This window comes from Calypte anna, chromosome 11, assembly GCF_003957555.1.
Source record: "Calypte anna isolate BGI_N300 chromosome 11, bCalAnn1_v1.p, whole genome shotgun sequence".
NCBI classification, from domain to species: domain Eukaryota; kingdom Metazoa; phylum Chordata; class Aves; order Apodiformes; family Trochilidae; genus Calypte; species Calypte anna.
The window spans coordinates 3,562,368-3,585,401 of NC_044257.1; the positions used below are offsets into that span (position 1 = coordinate 3,562,368).

Below are 23,034 nucleotides of genomic sequence, written 5' to 3' on the forward strand. Positions count from 1 at the left end.
TATATGAGCGGATTAAATTGCTAGATTAAATTGACATTTACATATAAAATAATTTCTTTTGAAGTTTTGTCCTTTGTCATAACACTTAAAACTATCTTCTTTAAAAATTGAAATTTAAAATAATCCTAGGTGTATGTGAGTGGTGAGACATTAATTTACTCACCAGCTTTAGTGTGTATTTATGGAGATGCTGCAGGGCAAATGCTGTAGGGCAGAGGCAGACATTGAACTTTCCACAATACTTTCTATGGTTGCTTTCATATCTTCCAAGTCTAAATAAATCCTGTTTCCTTAGCTTACTCTGTACTCAAGACTTTAGCTGTGTACTACTATTTGGAGCCTGCATTGAAGGTGTAGTCCTGAGAGATAAGTAAGTTTTACTGCTTAAATACCCTCATTTCCCTTCTTTTCAGGGAAAGTGTGTTTCTTTCCCAGGACAGGCCCTCACCTCTGCCTTTTTTCTTGGCTTTTACTTCTGGGTGCCTTTTAGACCATATCTGTATGTAAAATTTGAACAGTGGTTTGGGAATCATCTTGTACTTGGTTTGAGATTTTCTGACACAGCTCCCTCAGGTCTTCCATCCTGTGTTTTAATTCCTGAATCTTTCTAGGTGAAAGTGGAAAAGAATGTTGGAATAATAACTTAAATGCTTTATACTCAAGGTTTTTGAATTGTTGAAATCAGGCTGTAGGGGCTTCCTATCTGCATATCAAAAGAAACTCAAGATGGTTTACTACTTATTTACTACTTACTTTCTGTATTTCCTAATCAAGGAGATACATAATATTTAAACAACATCTTAAAACTGACCAAAAAACCTAAATGTATCAAAATACTCCTTTGATTATGCCTGTCTCCCTGTGCCTCTTGGCAGGTATGGTGATGCAGTGAACAAGAACTTGGTGGTGGGCACCCTCTCATGGCCCTCACCCTGGGTCATTGTGATAGGATCCTTCTTCTCCACCTGTGGAGCAGGTTTACAGAGCCTTACTGGAGCCCCCAGGCTGCTGCAAGCCATAGCAAAGGACAACATAATTCCTTTCCTCTGGGTTTGTAATTCTTACATTTTTTAATGCTTTGCTTTCTTTTGTTAAAAGCTAGGAATATTTTTAAAGGACTTTGAATAGACATACATTTTATGAAGAAGTCAAATAGTTAATTCAGTGATGCACAGAAAGCCATTAGAATAATTTGACTTTTTGCCGAAGAGAAAAATGTGTAGGAAAATCACTATTTTTTTCTTTTTTTAAAAATATTATTATCACCTTACCAAATTCATGGAAGATATGCTTAATGTATTTGTTTCTCCAGATTTTTGGTCATGGAAAAGCAAATGGTGAACCGACATGGGCTCTTCTGTTAACAGCATTAATTGCTGAGCTGGGAATACTTATTGCTTCGCTTGACATGGTGGCTCCAATTCTCTCAATGTAAGGAACAGGCTGGTGGCTATTTAAAGGGGGAATGAGGGGAAAAAAAGTGATACTCCCTTGAGTTTTGCTGATTTGGCTTTCAGAACTGTATATTACATCAGTAAAGCAAATTACTGGAACCTGAGTTCCACTGTTATTTTTTTTTAATTAATTCTCTGACTTGAGGCTCTGCATATAAATATATTTGATTCTGCTCTGGAGTATTCTGTGAATAAATATGGTTTTAGTCTAGTCGAATTCTTACTTTCTTTGGGAAAATGTTATTTTTCTCACAGAACAAAGATAGGGCTGATGTTGTGGGTAGCTCTCACTTAAAAAAAAAACCTGTTCTAACTGCTTTATACTGGTAGCTCAGGCTACTGCAAATCAGAGGGACAGTCACAAGTGACAGGGCTGACATATTTTGACCGTAAATAGTTCATGTGATTATAGTGTGTGCCAGAATCTATAAATGCATGTGCTGAAAGAACTTTTTTTGCTTCTGCAGGTTTTTCTTGATGTGTTACCTCTTTGTTAATCTGGCATGTGCAGTGCAAACGCTTCTCAGGACTCCAAACTGGCGGCCCCGATTCAAATACTATCACTGGTAAGCAAGAGCCCATCATGCTCACTGCTTAGTCTGTGATCTGCAGTGTAGGGTTTGGAAGAACCCTCTCCATGAGGGTTGGGGGGTGTGATTTATTGCTCTGGATATCATTTCTAGATGAGAGTACATAAATGGAAGCTTTACTTTCACTGCTGGTTCAGTACACACAATTTAAAGAAAAAAGAGAATGAGAATAATTGACTTATTTTTACACTTTCCTACCACAGTACTTACTAATATCTTTGCTTTTCGTTTTAGGGCCCTCTCATTTTTAGGCATGAGTATTTGCCTGGCACTGATGTTCATTTCATCTTGGTATTATGCTTTGGTAGCTATGCTTATTGCAGGCATGATTTACAAGTACATTGAATACCAAGGGTAAGTATTAACTCGATAGAAAAGGCTTGGAAGGAGACTGGGTCTATTTTTTTGTAAATTATCTCTGGCCTTCACATTTGGAAAAGGAACTGTCCAGAGAGATGACATACAGGGCTTCCCTTATTAGTTCATTTTTCCGTTGTTTTACTGTTTCAGTGGTAAACAAAGGCCCCTGAGATGCTTTGTTGTTAAGCCTTTGAAAGTGTTTGGTGAAACTTCAGAGCCAAAGAAGCAGAAACCCTGGTTGGGATCTGTCCTTCTGTCACACGTGATAACTTCAGGTCCAGAACACCTGAAGGCAGCCATCTCATTCCAATTTATCTGCTATAAAGGTCTGTCTAGGGCAGTCCTTGACAAGCTGAACTTGCAGATTAGGTTGTCCAGAATTGTTAATATCAGATGGAGTCAGACTGTAATATGGCTGTATAACTTAATTTTAACAAATCAGGTATTGAAAGTGCCTGATGTTTGTTTATGCTTGGGAAGCATTCTCTGTAGTGGAGTGTTCACTATAAATTAAACACAGAAGGGTGGTGGTGTTGTGTAGATTCAACTGAAACATTTTCATTTCTCTCATGTGATACATGGTAAGTATCACACACACACATGTACAAATGATAAATATAGATGCAATGCATGCCATGGATAACATTAAACTCATTACAAGGCAATAATTTCTCTCTATAGCATGGCTGGAAGTGTGCAATGAAATGCTCATTAAACCATATGTTGGCTGAATTGTGTGTTCTTTGCAGTGCGGAGAAGGAATGGGGTGATGGTATCCGAGGTCTTTCACTCAGTGCAGCAAGATATGCCTTACTTAGGCTGGAGGAGGGCCCTCCACACACAAAGAACTGGAGGTACTGATTTTAGATAATAAAATGCACTGTCATGATGAGCTACACAAGGATTTAGACTGGGCTCCCAAGCAAGATGCTTTGGGCCTCTGTGAATTAATTTAAGTGGCCAGAAGATTAAAAAAAAAAAAGGAAAGTGTTGAGTTTGGGGTCAGATGCCCTGTTGCTGCAGTGGTAATTTGGCACTGAGGGCACAAAGAAGCACCTGCTATCATTCTAGGATGAAAAACTGGAAGAGTGGCCATCATTTTTTCCTCTGGCTTTTTGTGTTGAAGATAGATGAAGGTGGTGAGAACCCTCCTCTCAGTTATGCATTGCACAACTCCTGGGCTCTGAATGAGAGGACTAGGAGTCTACTGAAGAAGAGAATGTAATAAATATGTTTTATGCTTGCTTAGCCATAGCTTGCAACAGAAAATAACTGAATTGCTGTATAGCAATACCTTAAGGGACAGAAAGCAGGTGGCATCTGTGTTCAGATGAAAATACTCATATTTCCCAACTGCTTGGCACAAGTATCCAGACAGATCAGACAGGACAGCCTTGTAGGTATGAACATAGTATGTGCTCCAATAGTGCTTAAAAGAGCTTTGAAAATCAGCTACATAAATAACACACTAATGCAAGCCTCTTAAGCTAAGTCTGTGAAAAGTTTTTATGGCTGTCAAAAAAATGCAGCAGCAGAATTCCCTCAATGCTTCAAATCTGCTTTGAATCAAGAGAAAATATTAATTAAAACCCTTCTAAAGTGTGAGATGCAGAAAGGATGTATTGTTTCAGAGTTAATATTCAAGCACAATTAAAATTATGAAAGTTTTAGTGAAAAATGCATTCCCTTTTTTATTTTACCCAGGCCTCAATTGCTGGTGCTTCTGAAACTTGATGAAGATTTGCATGTAAAATACCCTAGATTGTTAACATTTGCATCTCAGCTAAAAGCTGGCAAAGGTTTGACTATCATAGGATCAGTGATCCAAGGGAATTTCTTGGAAACTTACGGAGAAGCCCAGGCTGCTGAACAGGTCAGTATCTCAAAAAAATTCCTATAGTAACAAGGATTGAATGGACAGAACCTAAAAGTAGTCATACATGGAAAAAAGTGTATCAATAAGGCTTCTATGGGATACAGGACTGACTGAGCAGTATTACAGGTGATCAGTAAGGGGCTTGCAAACCTGTTTCAGGTGCCAGTTGTGAAGATCAATGCTTGCAACATATGCAGACAGCCTCACTTCATAAAACTGTCTTAATTTATAAGAAATAACTGCTGAAGTTTATGTATGCTGATTAATGGAGGGAAGACTTCAGTTTTCTGAACATACCAAGAAACAGTTCAATAACTGTCAATTATTACAAACCTAGTAGATGTGCTATGTTTCTCTCTGTGGTGATAAATTTATTAGAAAAAGCATTAAAGGATGGTCTTGAAAATTTGTTAATAAATCATTTCATCCTCCTAACCATATAAACAAGACATTGTAGCCCTGTATACTTTTGTGTAGCAATACTGTTACAACAGTGTTTTCCTCTCCAGAGGCTTTTTATACACAAACATTGTTATAAAGGAAAACTAATTCATAGGCCTATGTGTTGACCAGGTTTGTTCAGTTTTTAAACAAATAAAGGGCATGGTGTTCTTCAAAGGTGAGGGTTGGTGCTTATGTATGTAAATTGAATACGATAACATAACATGTTACATAGAAATCTGAAACTGTAAATCCAAAGCTAATTAAAATTGGGCTTAAAAAACTAGAGTTTTAGGATTAGAAAATGTTAAGTGAGTCAGTAACACAGATACTTCTAAGTGCTACTATAAGTAAGTGGTTGTAGCACAAACTAGAGACCTTTTCTTAAGCTGTTAGAAATAATTATGTTTGGAAGGGAATTGTGTATATTAAACAAATATTCACAATTAGTGGGTGAGCAGAGCTTTGCCTTGAAATGTGTTTTACCTAAGGACATGTGAACTGGGAATTCACACTGTAATCACATGATAGAGAAATACTTGAGTTCCCTTTAGTTGTGAGGTTTTCCTTTGTCTGTCTTGCAGACTATTAAGCATATGATGGACATTGAGAAGGTGAAAGGATTTTGTCAAGTGGTTGTAGCCAATAAAGTTCGAGAAGGAATTGCTCACTTGATCCAGTCCTGTGGACTGGGTGGCATGAAACATAATACTGTGGTTTTGGGATGGCCATATGGCTGGAGACAAAGTGAAGATCCAAGGTCATGGAAGACATTTATAGGTGAGCTTTAAAGGTTCTGTGTGGTCAGACATTGTGAACAGAGATGTGTATTGCACAAATGGTACACACAGGGGATTTTAACAGAATCGTTGTGAAACTCTTTAGTTTTTAATCTGTTCTGTATAGTATTGGTTGTAAATCTGCTCTTTTTCACAAAACTGCTTTGTTTGAAATGCCACTTCTGGCAGGTAATATCTCCAGATTTTAAGCTGGCAGCTAAAAATCATCTGTCTAATACATTATTAGAAATTATGGACTTGAGAGAGACTGTTTTTATGGCAAACTATAATTTGTTCCCTAGATAATCTGTCTTTTCAAAGGTCCTAACCTAACAATCTCTCTTTAGTGCTGGAGCTAATACTCTCCTTGCTTATAGCCCTCTCTGTCCCCTGTGGTCCAGTTAGCTAAGAAAGTCAACTTCAAGCAGAGCAGATGCTTTTATTTCAGACATTAAGTAGGATTTATGTTCCTGTAAGTCTGCTTTGTCCTGGCTATGTCATTTGGTCTAACCTGTCCATGCCTGCCTTGCTGTACATACTTTTCTTTATGCAAACAATGACTTTCACAGTTTGATGGCATTTGCTCAGTGAATAACTGGGTTTTGTTTTTTTTTTTTAAACCATGGATAACTCTTGCAGAATTGGAAGTAACTGTTCTTCCCCTTTTGGGCAGGTACTGTTCGGTGCACAACTGCAGCCCACCTGGCTCTGCTGGTTCCCAAAAATGTCTCTTTCTACCCCAGCAACCACGAGCGCTACAATGAAGGCAACATTGATGTGTGGTGGATTGTGCATGATGGAGGCATGTTGATGTTGCTTCCTTTTCTCCTCAAACAGCACAAAGTAAGGAGTTAGCCAGAGAATGCTTGTCACCCAACTACTTGTGTATGTGTTTAATTTAAAGAAATGAGGTTCGGTAGTAGAGCCTGCATGGATAAACAAAAGTGGATATATTGACAAGTGTCTGTGTCATAAAGCAAAATGTTATTGGTTCAAATACTGAGAGTTTGCATTCTCTCACCAGGTTTGGAGAAAATGCAAAATGAGAATTTTTACTGTAGCTCAGATGGATGATAACAGCATCCAGATGAAAAAGGACTTGGCTACTTTCCTCTATCAACTCCGAATAGAGGCAGAGGTAGAAGTGGTAGAAATGGTAAGGGATTTGTGCCTGTTTTTCCCAATATGATGTGAAAGGTGATGTTTGTTTATGGTTTGATTGCAAGCACAATATTTTCTTATTTCTGCAGCACAATAGTGATATCTCAGCATACACTTATGAGAGAACTCTTATGATGGAGCAGAGATCTCAGATGCTGAGGCAAATGAGGCTGACAAAAACAGAGAGGGAAAGGGAGGTATGTCATTTGTGGTTGATTGCTATGGACTGCTGTCGTGGACAACAAAGTACCTTCCTGCTAGTGTTTTATATAGCTGCTGCTTAAATTTAACTCCAGTGTTCTCAAGATGTAAGGAAATACTTCTAGTGTAGATTTTTGTTTCCCAAAATTGCATGGAGTCACTGAATGGCCTGGCTATATTTGCAAAGCATTGCTAGAAATTATTTGTTTGGAGGCAAAACAGTGGAAGTGTATATGCTGTAGGAATGATTTGTGTGTTCCCCTTTGCAATGTAAATGACACTAGATGTCTTGAGGATGTAAGTCTCAACCCTTTCTTAACCTTGTTTTTGCTTTATGTGGAATGTCTGGGGCTTGTCTCAATTTATAGTATATCCTGTTTTCCTACTGAATATTCCATTCCAATTTCGACTGTTAGGACAGGGCTGTGAAAGGTACAGATAATGTAATTTTTCTGCTTGTATTTGTCCAGTTCTTTTTGTTGTCAGTTTTGATCCAGACTTGACTGATTTTCAGTCAGACTTGTCTATTATTTCCTGCACAGCTAACACTCATCTAAACTGCTGAAAATCATTTTTGAATATAAGATTATTGGTTAAGGCAGAAGCCTGATACCAAAATGCTAAACTGACTGTACAAAACAAACAATACAATGGAACAAAATGTCTTTTGTTGCTTGAACAGGATGTATAATGTATAGAGAATGTATAATGTAGTCTCACTTTTTTCTTTTTGAGTTCATCTTGTCATTTGTGTGCCCTCTAGGCTCAGCTGGTAAAGGACAGACATTCAGTAGGTCGTCTAGAGAGCCTCTACTCAGATGAAGAAGATGAGGGGGACCCAGTTCCTGAGAACATCCAGATGACCTGGACAAAAGAGAAATGTGACGCTGAGAAGCGAAACCGAGGCAGTGCTGTGGGGAGCTTTAGAGATCTCATCAGCATTAAGCCGTGAGTCTTGTCTAAGTCAACAGCTTGTACAGCCTGGAACTCTTAGACATGCTGTGCTTTTATGATCTTTTGTCTCCTAGCCCTTGGTTGACTTGTGCAATAAACATTGAGACCTGACTACTGAAAAGACAGCAGTTAGCCTCCTGAGGAATCTCTTCCCAGTTAAAATGTGGCTCACATCCCTCAACATTTTACTTGGTATAGTCTAATTGTAGGTTGGAGCTGCTAAATCCTTTTTATAACTTCCCTTCTGTCTCTCAAATACCTCAAGAAACCACACAGTGTTAAACCAGGTGGATAATTTCACTGATCTAATCAGAATTTAAAAAAAGGCATAATTTCACTATCTAATGTGTAGTGGGAATGTTTAACACAGCAAGGAAGAAGCTGTGGAGATGGTGATGAATGATTGTGAGTAGAATAAGTGTGTGATGAAACCCTCTAAGACAGACATGCTGCTGAAGGAGCACTGATGTGTAGTAACAGCCTTAGCATCACCATGTTTTGTACCCCTTTTGAATGGCTTGAACTAAAAGTCTGTGGCTTTGTATAAAAGGGTGTGAATCTCCCATGACCTCTTTGTACTACATCTTACCTAAGCATTCACCTAGTCAGCTTTGCATACTTGGCAAAGTTCCAGATTTCTCTACCTAGTGAGTCACTGAGAATTCCAGTTTGGTTTAGGATCAGTAATACATAGTCTATATACTGTAGAAATTCTGCTGAATTTGGTGTTAACTACCTGTACTTTTTCCTCTTCCATGCTTTCAGAGAGTGGGAAAACTTGTAAGTTTGTTATTTCACTTAGAAGTACATTAAGATGGTTGAGAGGGAAGACTTCATTTTCTCAACTAGAAGCAGAAAAACAATATGTAATTTTGGAAGAAAAGGAGTTAGAGTTGAGCAGTCTTAGTGTTTTTAAAGGGAGCAGGATTAGCCACTTATACTAAGTATCATTATAAATAGCTTGTAACAAACTATGAGACTTACCCTGACAAGAACTAAGTCAGGATAGAAAACAATTGCAAGTCTGACCCCATTTTCTGAAGCAGCATATGACACAACAGCTGGGAAACATGATTCATTTAGAGGAGCTCTTGTTCCACAACACTGCTATGATGTTAACTCTAGCAGTTTCTGGACACTAAATACTTTCCTATAGCCTACACCTACCTTCAAATTGTTGGGGAGATGCCAATTGTAAATGTTACTATAGAGAACAGCAAACCTTTAGTTTTCAATTAGTTTTCCAAAACTAAACATAGTTACTAACAGTATATATACAGTTTCTGGTGCTGGTTTCTTCCTCACTTCCTGTAGACATAGTCTGGCCTCTCTGTTGTCCCAGGCTTTCTGAAGCTGACATGGTAAAGACAGAGGATGTCCTTGCTCTAAATTAAATAAGAACATTAAATAAGAGAGGGGTAATTTGAAGTGGATACACTGTGCTGTTACTATAATGAACATTATTCGTACCATGGTATCTTCTGTTTTCTCTAGATACAAAATATGACTTTGAAAACTTAAGTATTCAAAAGAGCAACTATGTTACCAGACTTTTTCATGAAATGTAAAGTACAGATAGCATAACTGTAGTCTCATATTTGATTTGTTTCTAATACTTGTTTTTAATATATTAAAATGAAGGAAAAGAAGGCCAGTGGAAGTGCTAAGAGCTGCAAATATATTCTTCCTTTGATGAGTCTATTTCTGTATTGTTTTTCCTTGTACATTACCAAAATAGTGGTTTGGTTCCTATAATAAGGAAACATTCCCTGGCTCAGAGTACCCAAGGGATACTTTCCAGTCTGTTCCTGCATGAGTTGTTGTTCCTTTGTGCTGATATATTTGAATAATAATCCTGTTGCCTCTGTTAGCTTGGAATTCATAAGGAGCAGAGGCTTATGAGATCATGCTTGCATCTGTTCCCTTCTTTGTGTTAACTTTTGAACCAAGTGGCTGCTCAGATTTGAAAGTGTTTGAGATTTTCAGGATACTTGGGTCATAAGTGCTTCTTGTATATAGCCAGAGAGGTTGAATAGTGCCCAACTGAAGGAAAGGTTAAAAAGGTTAAAATCCCCATAAGCTGATCTACGTGGTCTTACATAGGCTGTGTTCCAGCCTACAAATCTAGGAAACCAAACTTCCTCTGGAGAGGTCAGCTGCTGTTCAACACACAGACAAGTGCACTTGTGGGAAGTGTGGACTGAGCATAATGGTGCCAGCCTTCTGCCTGGTTCTGAGAAGCCTCTGAGAAACTTTTCTAGCACAGAATCTAGAAAGGTGCATGGTCTGTGCTGCTGTGTGAGCAGGGGGATCTGTAGAGGGCTGCAGAAGGGAAGGCTCTGCAGCCACAGGTGTCCATAGTGAAAGAGCATGTCCCCTTGTGCAAGTGCATTTTAACTTATTTTGCAAGGCTAAATCATCTTTATAAAATAGGCTTTTTGAAGAGATGTATAACTCTGTAAGGTGGACTCTTGACTCCAGAGATCTTAAAACCAGGAGATAAGTTGCACCTTAAGAACTCAGTAAAATCTCTTTTTTTTTTTTTTTTTTTCATCACTAAGTTTGAAAAAAAATTCTGTGTGTTGACAATTAACAAGGTATTTAGGAAATCAAAGATATGCTTTTAATAAGGCCTTTTTAATAATTCAGTTTTCAGAGGCAGGTTTCTAACCTTAAGTCTGAATGTGCTTCTTCTACAGGAACCAGTCTAATGTCCGAAGAATGCACACAGCAGTGAAGCTAAATGAAGTTATTGTAAATAGATCCCATGATGCCAGACTTGTTCTCCTTAACATGCCTGGTCCTCCAAAGAATACTGATGGTGATGAAAACTGTATCCTTTCAGGCAAGGCCTGGTGCACATACAATATCTTTCTTTGGTCTGTGCTCTTGAATTTGTTTTGCCATAAATGCTGTCAAGCTGTAGTATGTGACAAAGCATCTACTGAGTGCAGGGCACTGGCTCATGGCTGTTCTGTGGTAAGTGATTAAAGTAAAATTTGCTCTGGAAGCCTTGTAGGTTTGATTTCAGTCTTGTCTGCAGAGGATAAGCACTGAGTGTTTTGGGTTTGTTACTTTTTATCCTTAACTTTACCAAAATAGACATGGAGTTCCTTGAAGTCTTGACTGAGGGTCTGGAGAGAGTGCTACTTGTCAGAGGAGGTGGCCGAGAAGTCATCACAATTTACTCCTGATTTATTAGAACCTTGTAACGCTGGTCTACATTTACCTTCTTGGTGATAACAGACATTCCAGTTTTAAATGGAGAAGAAAAAAAGGTTTTTTGCCTTTCTCCTCATCCAGTCCTGTTCATTGTCTTTTCATTTGCAACATACATATCTTTTGGGATTGCAGTATTGCTACACCATCTGATTAGCAACCTAAATTAATTATGAAGCTGCCACATTATTCAGTTTCTGCTTTGGTACTCCAGCATTTGTGCATGTAGTTTAACACTAAACCTATTTTTAGTCAGCACTGCTATGTGCACTATTTTTAGTAACTGTATGTAAAGTTAGGACATGAAAGCCAGTTACTGTAAAAAGACTTTAAATGCTTTTTATATTAGGTTTGGGAAATAGAATTACATTATATAGCAGCTAGTTTCTGCTGAAGTTCAGCTATAAAGCATTTTCTAAAAAGCACACTAAATTGTAAGAAAGAACTGAAAAAAGCTTTGTTTTTCTGGGTTTATTTCCAGAACCAAACTTGCAGTATTGGATAAGAATTTATACTTTTAATACATTTATTGATAGAGATTTAAATAAATTATGTTGATATAGTTGAAAATATGTATGTAGCTTGCTACACATTGTGTTGCTTCTGAGACTTGAGGTTCTGTGAGACCAGATCCCTATTTATTTTTGTATTTATTTGTCAGAAATATTGGATACGCAGATGCAGACTGTTTAGGACAACAGATCTCACTATAAATTTAGAGTCATCAGCGGATTGAATGGCCAGTCGTGTGCAGTTCTTCCATGCTTTAAATTTCTTGCAGACCATCCATCAAAGTACATTGAGCATGTTGGAGTCCTGTCTGTAGAGCCAGCGCTATGCTGCACACACAGCGATGGGATTGCACTTGCACAAGTACAGGGGACCTGCTGCTTCATTGTATGCTTTATGCCCTTAGAGGAAAAAAGAAGAAAAGAAGACCTATATATTAACTGATAAGCTTCTGGAGATTTTATCAAGCCCATTGAGTTGTACCTTATGTACAGAACATTCGTATTTTTTCAATAAAATGTTGCATACACTTTGAACCTACTCTTGTGTGCTGTGGTTAATCAGGCAGGCAACCCCCACTTCTCCTTCCCTGCACAGAATTCCTGTGATATTCCTGCAGCAAATCAGATCTACACTGTTCTGCACTGTGGAGGTGCCAGCTTGGTCTTTAAAGCAGCCTGGTGGTGTGAGTAAAGCTCCTGGTGTGGTCTTAATATCATATGCAAGAGCCAGGGAGAGCTTGGTACCCATAGACCGTGAAACACACAGGAGCTGGTAGATTTGCTCAAGATTTCCAGCTGTCTGTCTAAGCAGTATTCCTGTACAGGGGACGTGTGAGCTGGCCTCAGTGGGATGCATCCCTGTATGGGAATAAAGGTGGGGACTGACAGGTTTCCCTGCCCCAGGTGTTCTTGCCAGTTGGCACGCAGTTCTGTCAGCTGTGCTGGGGTTAGTGCTCCATGTTGTTTCATTGATAACAGCATGGCCAGTTTGTTAGAGAATGAAATCTGGAGAGTTACCAGGCTGTTATCTTAAGTAAGGATCCCATAACACATTATAAGAGTTTATAGTTAAGACCACCAAAGTTTTTCTCCTCTGTGAAGTAGGACAGACCTGATGGGACCTGGATGGTACCGGTGTGTGCAAGATTCCTGCAAAACAGCAGCCAGGAAGCAACTCTAGGGTGTGCTCTCCACTGGACAGTTTTAATTTTTTTTAAACAAGTCTTGTGCTTTTTTTGGTTTTCAAAACTAAATTAATCTCACATTTTAAAACCAAATGCAAGAATAAAGCTTGCTTATTTGTAAGTACTGTGCTGTTTGTAGAGAGATCATTTTTACATATTTTTAGGACAGAAGTGTAAAGCAATCATGATAGTTACCTATTTTCAAGCATTCTGTAGAAGCAGTAAAAAAAGTTTACAGAAACTTTTTTTGCTCAGACTCCTGTAGGTCTAACTTTCTTTTACCAAATGTAAACTTCTAGTATAAACATGCTCATAAATATATATAGTTATGAAATTTTATGTATTTCAGTGATGTAACTCCACCTCACTAGAGGACTTTCATGCTATCTGACCAAAGTAACCTCTTTGTGGCTTCATTATGTTTTAACATCAAATCAAGTGAATATCCTTCCAGATGCATGAAGTTAGGTTTTCAGAAGTGATTGTACCTTGTGAATTTAAAAACCTAATACAGCATTGTGTGGACCCTAAGGATTTAACAAGCTCTCAATATGTACGACATCTCCATATATAGAAGATTCAAAATGGGTTCCTCGGAGCATTATCTTACGTCAGTGCAAAGTTAAGTGGTGCAGGTCAGTGAAAATGAAGCAGCGTGGAAAAGATTGTGTAAGAAAAACATTAATGAGAATTTCTAGTTGAGACAGCTTCAGTGAGGGGGACTGGACAATTTCAATCATCAATTTCTCTCCCTCTAAAACTTATTTTTGGTAAGAACAACATTGCAATTTAAACACAATGCGACAAAGCTGATTTAAGCTTTTAGTATCTGGGTGTAGAGAATTATACTTAAAACCTCTATGGTATCGCTAATAATTAGCGAGTTATTAAAAAAATCCTGCCGTAACACAAAGATGTCGCTTTGTGCTTTTATCTTTAACCTGCAGGAAACTCCCGGTCCAGCCCAGCGCCGGTGGTTCCGCTTCCCCCCCACACCCCGCATCCCGCCGGAGCTGCCGTGCCCGGGGAGCGCCGCCAGAGGGCGCGCTATCGGCTGCCAGCGGCTGCGTGGGGCGCGGCGGGGAATGGGCCCGGTTCCGACCCGAACGGGGCTGCGGGATGCACCGGTGGTAGGAAGCTACAGGTGATAAATTAAAACCTTCCTATTAAACAATACAGCCCCGTACCCCGTTCTCCTTTTCTCATCTGCGTCATCCGTAACAATGTTCGCTCCTGCGGAGTTCCCGTGGGAAGCGAGGAGCCGCCTCCCGCCGTGCTCCGGACCTCAAACGTTCTCATTCCCTTCTGGAGTCATCGCCCCTCTGCACGGGCACGGCCCCGGGTGCTGCCAGTACGAAAGTGCCGCTTTGCCCTGAGGAGAGGTGTCCCCTCATGTATAGCGCAGGTGAGAGGATTTTTGAGGCAATTTCCCATCACAGTCCCACTAAATTCCTAGCTCAGGCAGCTCTTTGAACAGAGTGCACCTGCCAGGGGGCAGACAACTGAAATGGAGTCTCTGGTTGGCTTCCAACTTCAGCCCCAAGTTCTCTCTCCACCCTCTCACTTACGCAGGCAGTTCCCAAGTTGTGTGTGATGAGCATGCAACTGCCTATGCTCAAGATGTCTGGTCCCTCTCTAACAACTTAGTCATTTGCATTGTGCATCAAAAAAGAGGCAAAACCAGCAGTCAGCAGGGCATGGAAATGAAAAAACAATTTGTGGAAACATAAAAAGAAATAACTCAAAGTCTTGATTATTATTCCTCAATTTCTTGTTTGTAGGAGTTCATTTCTGGCTGGTTCTTTCAGATGTCAGAAAACTACTACTGCTACAGAAGACCCACTCAATCTGCAGGCAACAGTTAGGATCAGAAGAATTACAGCTTAAAATTGAGAGGCATAAATGCTAAATTAAAGACTTACTCTGTGGAGTATATATACCAAGGTATATGGATTATATCTATAGAGGTATGTATACATATGAAGGTAACAAGGTAGCAAGTAATATGAATGTGGTATTTCCTCACACTTGCCTGATTTATATAGATGAATACATAGGATTTTCTTGTAAAACCTCTGAAACAACTTCCAAAGTGTAACAATTAATTTTGTTCTGCTTTTAAACTTACAGCTATGATTAAATACCTTGATTTTCTTTCCATTACATTAAAAACAAAAACAAACAACAACCCCAAACACTTAATAAGGAATCAATTGCTGAGGCTTTAAATAAAAGAAACTCACTACAGAAACATTATAGATCTCAATGGAACATGTAAATATTTCCCATCAAAATAAGCTGGCTACAATCAGGACTTTATATATTTTTAGTTGGTTCCTTTCATGTCCTTCACCAGAGTCCACACAAGCTGTTCCCACAATGTAACCCTTTGTGGCTTATCTGCTCTTTTCTCTTTCAAGGACAAGTACAATTAGCTTCCTCAGAGACCAGCTGTGGTGGGGTGAAGCATGGCCCTGTTCATTGTTTATGGACTTTAAACTAGCACAACTCTTCTTGTCAGAGCTACTTCAACTCTATTTTTCATAAACATGTGTTTAGTTGGGCTCCATACATTACCATCTTCAACAACTTGCTTGCATTTATGGAGATATTTTTCACCTCCAAAGCTTATTGAAATAATGGTCAACCAGGCCAGCCAACTGAAGTGAACATACTGAAAATAAAAAAGCAGATTAATTTAGGCCTCTCAGGGGGAGTCAGTTTAACTCTCAGACCCCATTTTTCACACACTAAAGCTAAAGATAAAGCTAAAGCTGTGTAAGATTCAGCTGTGAGCAAAGTCTAGCAGTTATATTGTTCCCAGAGTGGCTCAGTTTCTACACTGAATTTTTTTTCCACAGGTTTTAAAAACAACTCCTTTTAAACAGGCACGATTTACTCCTTGCACTTGGGGACAGAACATTCCCTTCATTTACTTTTTTCTTTCTGCCAGCTGTTATGTCAGTAATTGAAACTGGCATAAAATCTACATAACTGAGTATCACAGAGGTGTTCACCTTAGCATCTGTACAACCCAGTAATCTGTACAATCAGTCTTAGGAATGCATACTGAGGGTGTTCATAACATTGCCTTCTAAGTCAGTATGGCTAAATCCTAACAGAACTAAATCAAACTGATGTTTCCACCTTCTGCCTCATACACAGAACTCCTTCTGGCTTCCTGCACAGACTGTACCTTAGGTACAATGGCACCCCAGAATGTCAGCTTTGGAGAAAGCAGGTTACTCTTTCCTAAAGATCTTTCACTTTGAAAGCTCCTTGACGTCCATGGATGTAACCTTAAATCAGGGAGATGATTCCAAGGAACAGCCTCTGATCTATAGCATGTGTCAATATTTAATGTACATACATAAACACTGTTGCTACTGAAAACTGTGTAAGACAGATCTAGTTACTTGAAATGTGTCTCATGGCTGTACAGACTAGCACTTGTTGGAGAAGAAGTGGAGGAAGGACAAATATGTGTGGTGAGAATGCCAAGTTGCAAGTTTTAGACCACATTCCCTCTAAGGCCATGGATTTATACCCTTCACTTTTGCTCTTCCCTTTAACTTTCTTCTAACACCAAGCATGGTGTGTTTTTTTTCCTGAAACCCTAATTTTGCACAATGTTAGAACAAAAATGTCAGTAAAAGTGACAGAGATGCTTTTTCCTGTTGCTTCTGATGTAAAGAAAACTTACCAGGAGGATGAAATTAGAGGTAGTCTTATTTCTGTGTTAATTTGCCTCTGTCAGTGAAGTCTGCAGAAGGAATAAATCCTGTTAGAATTCACAATGTTTGTTTAATTGGACATTTGTGATTATGCCAAGAGTTTATTCTAGTAGGAGTATGTGAGGGGTGCCCTTTTTCATATGCAGTTCAGTGCTGTGGGGTTACAAAATGAATAAATTTGTGTGTGTGATTTTATAGCTAATACAGCAATGTGCCAGCATTTTTCAAGTTACATTTAGTGTCACAATCTAGTTAAAGAGGCAGCTCCCAGTGCATAGTCTGTAAGGAGGAAAAAGTCACTACTGTAATCTCTTCAAAGTCTAACACGATTAAGAGACTGACCCTTCTCGCACCAGGCTTAAGTATCAAAATCTAATTACAATCTTGTTACTACCCATATATCCACAATCAAATCCTGGGTGCTCCAACTTGCCCATCAGTACTTTTAAGGAAACTTAATAATGGGTTTAAATTGGGCTTTCATTAGAAAATTTTCTAAGAAGCGGAGGAGGCACCTTAGGAAAAAAAAAAAAACAGTCAATAGTCCTACAGATAAAAGGGTTAGAGGAAAACATTTACATATTTTAGCAAAGTTGACCTTCTCTTGATGCTGACATTTCTATTGCTTTAAGGTGTATTTCACTGATACCAAAATTGGCCAAGAAATCGACCTCACCTTTGTAATTACAGAACTAGACATGCTTTAGCCCCAGATATCCAAGTAATTCTGTATACTGGCATCATCAAAGAAACTCATGACAAACACTCATATATAGAGTCCAAACCTCCTGCATTAGGGTACAAATTTCATGCAGACAGTAGAGCTCACATAGGTCAGACTCAGATGTCATCTTGCTAGGTTGGGCCAATTTTTGAGTCAAATTTTGGAGTTAAAAGTGAACAATTGATATTCAATTTAAAATCAGAAATTACTCCAAATGCAACACCACAAGTCTGAGTTACTGGATGATGTAGTAACAGGCAGTTCTTTTCTTGACTAACTTTCAAACATTTGTTTTATAGTTAGTTCCCATATAATATCATGTCCAACACTAAGAAAGTAAAAGGTGGCAACTTCTGGCTATATAATCAAGTTCTAGTTTGTCTTGAAAAAGACTAAATCAACAAACCTCAACTGCTTTTCCAACAGTGAGCAAATTGTATAAACATTCTTGTTTGTCCCTTGTGCATATGCTTAAAAGAAAATGTGAACAGCTGTAACTCAATTCCTTCATCTGAATTGGATCAGATGAAAAGCACAGGGAGGAATCTACTTCCAAAGTAGCACTCAAGCTTTTCAATGTGCTACACAGCATGCAAGAAAAGGAGAAACTGCAGAATGTATCTGCTAAAACTTGGCATTGCTTTCTCTGACAATATCTTATTCTCTATTCATGCTGCAGTGTCTAAGGACACTTGAATTTTTATTCTAGCTCCTCCAGTGCAGTAGATCTCATCAACTGAATGTAAATTCTAAGGGCCTCCAGCATAACTACACTTAATGTATGGAACTTTCCAGTAATGAGAAAACTTGACAATAGCAAGAGCAATAAAAATGGTAAGATATGCCCTCTTGGATGGAGCTGTATGACCATACCCAGAGTATTCACCTCGTTTCTGCTCTTTACTTTAAAGACAAAACGTTGTGTAATGGGATGTAAATAAAACAAAACTGTATCATAGTTTGAGAACAGAACAAGTTACCAAGAAAGCTACTGTCAGCAACAAGCTCAGCAAATGAGACTTTATTCTGTTTGAGTTTGGGCACAGATTGTGCAGAATTTAAGAACTTAATTTTTAATTGGGACACTTCTGGGCCTCTCAGTGATTATTCTATGGCAATTGTAGAGGATGGAGGGGACAGCAATGGCATATCAGAAGATCTGAAATACCGCCAATGCTAGCTCTTACTGAACTGTCTAAAAGTAACCTGATTTTTTCCACCAGAAATGAGGCACGAAGATGTACTCCTGAGCACTCTACCTCTAAGGCTGTGGCAGATCTGTTTGCCAGGTGGCTACTTGTTTATCTGCAAGCTTGAGATATAAATAAGCATTTACCTTTCCACTTGGCGACTTCTGCAAGCTCAGGTTAATTGCTGGAGCTCTTATCCCCACAGGACAACTCTCCAGTGAAAAAGTGCTTTGGAGCCTCAATCCACAGTTTGACATAGTGGGGACAAAGCTGCACGGCCCTTCCTGTGCAGTGCTGCTGTGGGAGACCACTGTGGAGAGAGGGAAGGTTTATTCTTCGGGTGGCACCGACGTCAGGAGCACTTTCATTTCTAAATAACTAGGGGGGCGCCTCGGTTCAAACCCCACACAGCCCTGTTAGCTGCAGGGCATGTGTTACTATCTGCCGCCTTCCTGTCGGGGCTACAAAGCATCTCCGCCTTCAGCCACGCCACAGGGGGCTCCAGGGCTCCGCAGAGGGAAGTGCTTGCCATGAGGTGGAGGGGAAGCTTGGCAGGGCCGGGTGTGGAGAAGAGGGGAGGAGGCAGCTGATGAGGGCGCTGGGGGCACCTGAGGGGCTGAGGGCGCTGCACACAAAGCCTCAGGGGGGCGGTCGAGGTGGGCACGCGGTGCCTCGTGCTTCCCATTTCCCGCTTCCCCTCTCTCACCCTGCCCGGCAGCCCGGGGAGCCTCACGGCTGATGAGAGCAGAGAGCAGCCCCGGACAGCCATGGGTGAAGGTCGGCGGTGTCCGCCCGGGCTGTGCCGCCTGCAGCACGCGGAGGCTGCTTGAGGCAGCGCGTGCGGAGCAGCAGGTGGCAGCCGCTCCCCTCAGGGAGAGGTGTGAAGGCAGAGCAGTGATACGGAGAAGCTGAGCTCCGTTCTCTGCCAGAGGCTCCGTTGATACTGGCAGCCCGCTGTTGGTTTATGTAGAAAGACCCTGAAACTGCCTTGCCCTGTGGGTTTTGTCCACTGGTGACGGAAAACACTCGGTGAGCTCTGTGGCTGCCCCAGGTAATACGTGAGGGGTGCAGGAGGGTGCGGAGGAAGTTCCTCACCCAGCGCAGGGCCGCGGGACGGCATGGGGGAGGACCTGCTCTGCAGGGCCAGAGAAACCACATTGTGTGCTTCATACAGAAGAGCTCACCAGAAGAACTGAAAAATAACCCTCCAAACATGGTAAATAAATTGCAATTTCACGCTACAACGTGTGTAAGCACAGGTGAAATGCTGTGTCGCTTGAGAAAATGCAGCTGATAAGTGACTGATGCATCGTGGAGTTCCCACCTTTGTTTAACAGATACAACTTTAGCTACCTCAAATACTGATTTTAATTTAAATCCTCGAATTGTCACGTAAGGGCCATGAAGCTGCCTAATGTTGTTTGTGGTGGGACCGACTGCTCGTCTGTTTCACTGGAAGTGTTAAAGCACAGCAGAAATTGACCTGTGTGCTGCTGCACCCAGACACCAGAGGAGCAGTTCAAGGTAATATCAGGGTCAGACATTTGCTATTTCTTCATTCCTCATCTACTCTGCAGCAGGCAGTCTAAGGTTGTGCAAACAAGGGCTGGCACACAGATTTGGTGCTCTAATAGATTATTTTGATTCTGTTGTTAAAAAGGAGCAGAATTGTGCATGCAGTAGCACTTCATATAGCTGGAGCTCTGAAGCAAAACCTAAGAAGCAAGTAATAAATCCAGATCTAGGGCCTAGGTTATTTTGGGGTGTGTGAAAGTAGAGATGGCTTGTCACCAAAAGCCAAAATCTAAAATGTAGTTCTAGGCAAGGGTCTACCAATATACTTGGCCATAAACCAGTTCTGAATCAACCAATTGTGGATTTTGGCTGGAAAATTCTGTGACTGTAAAACTTTATTTGTATTTTTATGAGTACTTGAATTATTTTCTTTTTTCATGAGACAAGAAAAGTCCTTAATTTTTGAGAGAAACTGCATTGATTTCTTTTAATTTTTTTCCCCTCTACCCATAGAAAAAGCTTCATTTCTTTCTAATTAGCAAATTGTATATAGTTTAGGTTACCTTTCATAAATAAGAAATTGGGATTAGGACAAGAAAATTTTGAGAACTTTGGTAGAGTATTGGTTGTGTAATACTTCTTGTGGGTTGCTACAGTTTTTCCTTCTGTTTGAAACCACATCATAAGAACATGAATTAACCTTCTAGATAAATATGGGCAAAAGTTATTGTTACAGGATTGTGTGTATTTTCTTTTTATTCTTGTGTTTTCATAGGAGGGGTTGTATTTGAAACTGTTACCTTTTTATGTAGGTTGTGGTCCCTAAAAATGAGACTTCTAAGTAGCTTTTTGTTATTTCTTTTAGTCTTACTGTTGAGACCTTGTTGAAATGACCCTGAAATTAATTTTGAGGATCTTCAAGGAGTAGCACCTGATATAATCAGAACTTAATCAGTGAGCAAGCCATCAAGGTAAGCCTAAACCATATTACTTGAATGAAACATGGGTAATACTGCAGAAACAAAATCTTAAGGGTGGCATGGATTTAATGTCTAGTTTTAAAAATATTTGCTGTTTTCAATTAAGAGCCCTGCTGTGATAGTCTGGCTTGGTTTGCTAGTATAACACCAATTTATGAGCTGTATTACTTACTCCGAAATGGTGGCTTTCATAAAACTATTCTTTCTGAGCTGTTCTGGCATCTAAGCAGTGAAGCATTTGTGAAGCCAAGCCATGGTGATACTCACACAAATTGTTCAGAGAATGTCAACAGACCACTCCTTCCTGATAGTTTTCAGCTGCACTTTTGGTTGTCTGACGTTACAGTGTTACGTGCTCTGAAAGTGAGAACGTGCTGGGTTTGTTACTTTGAGAATTGGTTTCACACTTAGTAAAACCTTGGCAGTTTGGAGTCTCTGCCCATTAGCTAATCTGGTAACATGGTTTGAAGCTCATCTGACCTCAGTCATCAGAGGGTACTCTGTCCTTGATCTTCTGCTCAAGAATGGCAGTGTGTGGGCCCAGCATATTGTTGAGTTCTCTTGCAGCTCACATAGTGATAAATTTGTTGGACAGTATTGATTGTTAATAGGAATTTAGCTTCCTAGTTTTGGCATTTCATTATATGCAAGACCAGTCATTGTAAAATGAAATTCCACTTCTTTCTGATCTGTTGGTGAAAATCTGGAGTTGCTCTCCTCCATACTGTTCGTAGCAAGGCAGTGGTAAGTTGGTTTTGAAGAAATAAAATCCCCTAAAAAGAAAAAGGTATAACCATGATGTACAACCATTAAATGTGGTCTAAGATCTTGAGGCTTAGTTCCATAGCTGAAGATGTTTCATGCTGGTTTATGAGTAAGTTAACTAGTATTCAACAAAGGAAAAATTAAACCCCAAAAGTAGAAACAATGCTGTGAAACTGACTATGAGAGTTCATGAATGAATGCTTTGAACTTGTACATGGCAGATGCTGTGTTGAGCTGCTTGAATTAGAAGGAGTGTTTTTATGTTCTGCTACAGTGTGGTTTAACCTGAAAAGAAAGCTGATACTATTTGAATTAATAATTTCAGACTAATATGTCTTGGTGTATTGCACTGGTTACTGTTTTGGCCACTGTCACGATCCAGCTCAAGAGCTGGTGATTCTTTAAACATCTTCCAAACTAAATTATTTTCTAAGGTTTTCTTTTTAAGTGTTCATTTCAAGTTCATTTTTGGACACATAGAAGTGACAGCTACATAGAAATGACCTTGCTAAAAACAATATATCGGGCAGTTATTTACTCTTAACAGGAGTATGTTGAACTACTGCAAAAATTTGGTGGGTTTTTTTGGTTTTTTGTTTGTTTTTTTGTTTCGTTTTGGTTTTTTGTTTGTTTGTTTTTTAATTGCTGGTAGACATTGGCTGCAGACTGAAGTGTAGCTGCTATGGAAAATTCCAGGAAAAGGTGTAATGATAAGTGAAAAATGACAAGGGTAGTATTTGTTTAATGTGGTTTCATTCATAAGTTTATATCCAAAAATATCTCTTTAGTTGATATGGGAGTTGTACTGATGAGTCATGTTAGCCCTTTTTCACATTCACTCCATTCTGTTTGTACTTCCCAAATCTATTTTATTTTTCTAATTTTCTTTTACCCTGCTGGTTTGTTCTTTCTTGGCTTTATTTTTAATTAGTTAAACATAAGTGGCCTTTGACAGAGCAAAGATTATGAAAGCAGTGGGACATTGGTTACTGCTTTGAAAGAGTAAGGCAAATATTTTTGTGTGTTTGTTCTCCTTTGTCTGTTACCTCTCTCCTGTGGTTGTATTGTCAGTGGGTGAAGTAAAAAGCCACTTAAAAGTGGGAAAGGGAGTTTATTTAGGATCTTACTTAGTTTTCTGTATATTAGGGCAAATGTATAGAGGCCTTAATAAATTTTAGGGTGTCCCTACTTACTGCAGGAGGGTTGGACTAGATGACCTTAGGAGGTCCTTTCCAAACCAAATTACTCTATGATTGTATAATTATTAGCAGGAGAAAAATGCCTGTTTATGTTACTGAAATGGCAGATAAGGCCCCTGCTTAGTCTCTCTATGAAAAGATGATCAGTTCTTAACCTAAACCAGTATCAGTCATGAGAGAAAAGGTTGCTGAACCT

General features: G+C 39.5%; 1 protein-coding gene across 5 annotated transcripts in view; it reads left to right on the plus strand.

The window, feature by feature from the left end:
• Positions 1-12,085, plus strand: part of SLC12A4 (solute carrier family 12 member 4) — a 46,119-nt gene extending 34,034 nt beyond the window's left edge. For 3 of the 5 annotated variants that reach the window (XM_030457452.1, XM_030457451.1, XM_008501289.2), the window contains exons 12-25: positions 313-370; positions 876-1,050; positions 1,313-1,431; positions 1,922-2,020; positions 2,279-2,398; positions 3,154-3,258; positions 4,109-4,277; positions 5,306-5,501; positions 6,174-6,343; positions 6,525-6,656; positions 6,751-6,858; positions 7,626-7,810; positions 10,516-10,649; positions 10,919-11,857. In XM_030457452.1, coding sequence (XP_030313312.1) covers positions 313-370; positions 876-1,050; positions 1,313-1,431; positions 1,922-2,020; positions 2,279-2,398; positions 3,154-3,258; positions 4,109-4,277; positions 5,306-5,501; positions 6,174-6,343; positions 6,525-6,656; positions 6,751-6,858; positions 7,626-7,810; positions 10,516-10,649; positions 10,919-11,010 — 1,862 coding nt within the window. In that variant the 3' untranslated portion in view covers positions 11,011-11,857. Of the gene's footprint in view, positions 1-312; positions 371-875; positions 1,051-1,312; positions 1,432-1,921; positions 2,021-2,278; positions 2,399-3,153; positions 3,259-4,108; positions 4,278-5,305; positions 5,502-6,173; positions 6,344-6,524; positions 6,657-6,750; positions 6,859-7,625; positions 7,811-10,515; positions 10,650-10,918 lie in introns of all 5 variants that reach the window. The other 2 variants (XR_003988011.1, XM_030457450.1) reach the window with 2 other exon arrangements.
• The last annotated feature ends 10,949 nt before the right edge of the window (positions 12,086-23,034 follow it).